Raw genomic sequence first — 4,348 nt, 5'->3', positions numbered from 1 at the left:
CTGTTCTAGATCAGCCCCACTCTCCTGGCTCCCCACGGGTCTGCTGTTCTAGATCCTCCCCGCTCTCCTGGCTCCCTGCAGGTGTGCTGTTCTAGATCAGCCTGACTCTCCCTGAACATGCAAGCACATGACCGCCCCCACACTTTTGCACAAGGTGTCTCTCCCTTTGCAGGACTCCAACCATCCCTCCCTCAGACCTCAGCCTAAGGGTCACCTCCGCTCTAGCACTTTTCCTGATTTCTCCTCCAACCTCCTAGACCACCTCCAAACGGATGTGGCCTCAATAGCCATGAAACTGGCACATTTGTGACCACCCATGGTCATTATTTTCTAAACAGTGTGACAGTAATTTGGGACTCCTTTCCACTGTCAATCAACATCAGCCGAGCATCTCCTGTGTATCACATGCTGTGCTGAGCGCCTGAAACACAGAGGTGAATAAAGCCCGGCTTCTTGCCTTCAGTGGGCTTACCGTCCAGCGGGTGAGACTGACCCATAAGGGAGGGTTATACTTAGTGCAATGAGAGCCCAGGTGAAGGGACAGCCCAGTGACCAGGGAAATACGAAAGAGATTATGGCACTTGAAGTTGTTTTGAAGTGAAACTTGTTCATTGGGCAAAAAAATAGGGAGTAAGAGAGGGTTGTTCTAGGTAAAAGAACATTGTACACAACAGTGCTTGGCACAGGGTATGGTCGGGCACTCAGTATTTCCTGAATGAATAAAGCAAAGGCCTGGAAGATTCCGGCGCCATCCCCTGCACTTACTGCGTACCTGCATGGTTTCCGTCCACACACCAACCCCTGAAGTAAGGCAGCACCATCCCCGGTTTACAGATGAGGACACTAGGCTTCCGAAGTCCAAGGCCCCAAAGCTATGGAGTCACAGAGCCTGGCCTACATTCCTCACAACACAGGGATGTGCTAATGAATCTGCCTTCAGGGACGGACTTACAGAGCAAACTCTGAGCCCTCATCCCTGCAGGTAAACACCCTGCAGGTCTCTGGAGGGAGAGAAGCAGCTGAAACCACCCTCCATGCAGTCCCTGGGGACGGCGAGTCCTGTGTCCCCCTGTAAGCCTGCTGTTAGTCCTCTAAGGGTATCTGGTCTTAGTGGCCCCAGATGAGGGCCCTCTTCCCTAACCTACAAAAGACAACCTGGAAAGAGCCACCCAAAAGTCACCTCAAGCAAACTCAGGCTCACAGATTCTCTCCTAGGACTTGCAGAATTGAAGTGAGTCTGCCTTTTGAGGACAGATCATCTCCTTTTTGATAGAGTTCTTTACCCTCTTCGTCTGATCGTCTTCTTAATTTCTCCCTTTCTAGCTTGGGCTTTTTCTGTAATACGTGCATTGGACACCTGTTTTTTCCTCCTAGGTCAGACTATAATATCTTACTATTGTGCTGTTTCTTTTTCCAGTGAAAGCAATCAAAAATGAAAATCCACAATTTAAAACAGTATCTATTAAACATGCATCTTTTTTGTGAACAAAAAAAAAAAGAAAGAAAGAAAGCACTCTGGGAGGGCTGGTTTTCAGCTCTGTGCCCCAGGGGAAGATTAGGAGGCCTCTGCTTCCCCCCACCCCCGCCCAGGCCCTTGCATTTGGTAACCGGGAGTGATTCTAGGGTCAGAAACAACATGTTTAAGGATCCCTCAGTCTAAAGCACCGCTCATCAGAGTAGTCTTGAACCATTAGCCACACATCACCTGGGAGCTTGTCGGAAATGTGGAATCTTCTGCCCCCCCCAACCCCAAACCAACTGAACCAGAACCTGCCTTTCAGTAAGATACCAGGTGACAGAATGCACATCAAAGTCTTAGAAGCACAGGTCTAGAATTAAGGGATTTGCTTTTATTACCATCCAGGAGCCTCCACGTGAGTCTCTGCCCTGAGAAAGAAGTCTCTGTATAGTGTACTCCAAAGAACACCCCCACCACCCTCTCCACCCACGCTGTTTATCCACAGAGGAATCGTGAAATGATAAATACTCTCCCAGGAGTCACCCTCGCAGCCTGAAGGAGTTCAATGTGAAACAGAGGTGGTCCTAGCCTTTCTGCGGCGTGTGAGTGCCTGAGAAGGAACAGCTCTGAACTGAGGGCTGACAGGCAACCCCTTCCTCCCTGCTTCTCCTCCGTCCTGGATGCTGGTGCCTGACGTCTTCTCCCTTCAAAGAGGGGGTTAAAGGACTAACGTGAGCCCGAGAGGGCCAGGCGGTGCACCGAGCTCTGAGATCTTTCAGGAGAATCTCTGTGAACATGAACAGCAGACCCAGGAACACAGCCCAGTTTGAGACGCTCACTCGTCCAGTAACTGGTCAAGAGCCACGCAGATGAACCCTGACAATCCGTCATCTACATGGGAGAAATGGACCGAGGGGATGGAAGGGTGGCATGGACCGCATTGGAGGGATCGAAGCTAGAACCGGGGGAAGTGAAGAAGGAAGGGAGAGGCCCACCGCCACTCGTGCTTTCCTGCCCACCTGTGCCCACACACCAGAGAAGCAGAGCTAATTCAGAGCAGCACAGAGGCTCCAACCAGAGTCCCGCAAGCGGCACAGCGGCTGGCCTCGCCTCCCACTTAACCTCGACCTCTGGGAAGAGGACACCCACCTCAGAGACGTTTCTCTAGAACTATGAACGCCCAAAAAGTCACTCCTTGTTAGAAAACCAAATAAAGCCAAAACCAGGTCCCTAAAGCGAAGCAAGTGTCCTCTCATTAATTTTGAAACGTGCACACCCAGAAAGCTCCCTCATGCTCCGGACATCCAGATCTCTCCACACAACGCCGGAGTTCTGGATTGCTCTGCTTTTCCTCCCCCACGTTTACTAGTTTGCCACTCATGTCTCTCCTTGTTCACCTTCACTCTCTGAAACAGCAATATTTTAAACAGGAAATAGTTTATTGATAGCAATCGATATCTGCTTTTCCACCAATTATCATTTACTTATATATGAACAGTAGTTCAGCTTGGAAACGTGAATCTGCCCTTTCCCAGGTCCACCTGAGCAAGCTCTCCCAGAAATCGGGAACGGACACCAGTGCGCTCCCAAATGCTCCCGGGGACTCCATCCGTCGTCCTCCTCCACCGTGGCCCGCGGGCCACAGAGCCCCCTCCCCCAGAAGCCAACACAGGGAGGCTCAGCCCCTGGTGGGGACCAAGGCTATCAATTTTATTTCAGCCAGCTTCCCCCTCACACACGCCCTTGACTGTATTCTCCTGTAAATCAGACATGGAGAAGCGAAGCCATCCTCCAGAAGCGCCCCCGCGGGAACCCCTCCGCGCCCCCGCCCCCCTGCTGGGACCCCTCTGCGCTCCCCCCACACACACGCAGGGGTGCGGGAACTCACCACCTTCCAAGAAACGAGAAAGTTAACTTCCCGACAGACAGTCCCTCCGCCAGCCTGGCCGGGTCCTCAGACCTTTCACACTCACAAGGGGGGGGGGGGTGTTCCTGGCAACTTGCCCCGGCCTCTGTCTGACACCTGACACCTGGCCTCTCTCCGCTGAGAGCACCGACGCGGCGCAAGGCCCCCAAATGCGCGCTCAGCACAGAAACGCCCTCTCCCCGTCTCTGGCTCCCCGGTGGCCCAAGTGAGACGAATGGGCCGGCTCACTGTGCCCCCTTCGGAGGAGCCAGGTTGCGCGGCCGCTGGGCAGCTCCAGACACTATGCGGCGGTGTGTGCTCCCCGGGCGCGCCGCACGCAGGCATCGGGGGACTTCCGGGGGTCCCGGCGGAGGGTGGGCTCAGACCCGCGCCCTCCCCCGCGGCGCGGGCCCTGCGGTCACTCACCGCCTGTGAGCTGTGCGGGGCCGAAGCACAGCGCCAGCTGGATCCCCAGGACGGCGGCCAGCAGCCTGCGGGGGGGCGGCGGCTGCGGCGGCGGGGGTTGCTGCTGCTGCAGAAATCCGTCCCCCGGGCTCGGATTCATTCCATGATGCATCTTTCGTCCACGCACCGCATCCGGCTCGCGGGCGCCTGCAACCGGGAGCGGACGCGGCGGTGCCCGGGCCGCGGGGCCGCGGGGCCGCCCCTCCTCCGCCCCCCTCCCTGCGGGAAACCCCCCCAAACCCCCCAGCATCACCCCGCACCCCCCACCCCGGCGCGCGCAGCGGGAGGCAGCGCCGCGGGGCGCCGCGCGGGCGGACGGCGGGGGAGGGACGGCCGGGCCGGGGTCGCGCGGGGACCGCGGCCGCCAAGTCCTCAGCCTCCCCGCGTCTCCTGCAGGACCAGCACTTTTCCCCCGGCCTATGCGTGTGACTCTCGGGCACCTCGCGGCGCGGCAGCGGGTCCCCGCGCGACCCTCCTCGCCCCGGGTCCTGCCCCGGGGTCGCGGGGGTCCCGGCGCC

General features: G+C 57.1%; 1 protein-coding gene across 2 annotated transcripts in view; it reads right to left on the bottom strand.

Annotated features, from left to right (window-relative positions):
* The window catches only part of SUSD4 (sushi domain containing 4), an 83,142-nt gene extending 79,200 nt beyond the window's left edge, over positions 1-3,942 (bottom strand). For both annotated transcript variants that reach the window (XM_044916444.1, XM_044916445.1), the window contains exon 1: positions 3,792-3,942. In XM_044916444.1, the coding sequence (XP_044772379.1) occupies positions 3,792-3,942 (151 nt within the window). The remainder of the gene's footprint in view (positions 1-3,791) is intronic.
* Positions 3,943-4,348: the final 406 nt, after the last annotated feature.

This window comes from Neomonachus schauinslandi, chromosome 6 (assembly GCF_002201575.2).
Source record: "Neomonachus schauinslandi chromosome 6, ASM220157v2, whole genome shotgun sequence".
NCBI classification, from domain to species: domain Eukaryota; kingdom Metazoa; phylum Chordata; class Mammalia; order Carnivora; family Phocidae; genus Neomonachus; species Neomonachus schauinslandi.
This window is presented reverse-complemented; position numbering and strand designations above follow the sequence as displayed.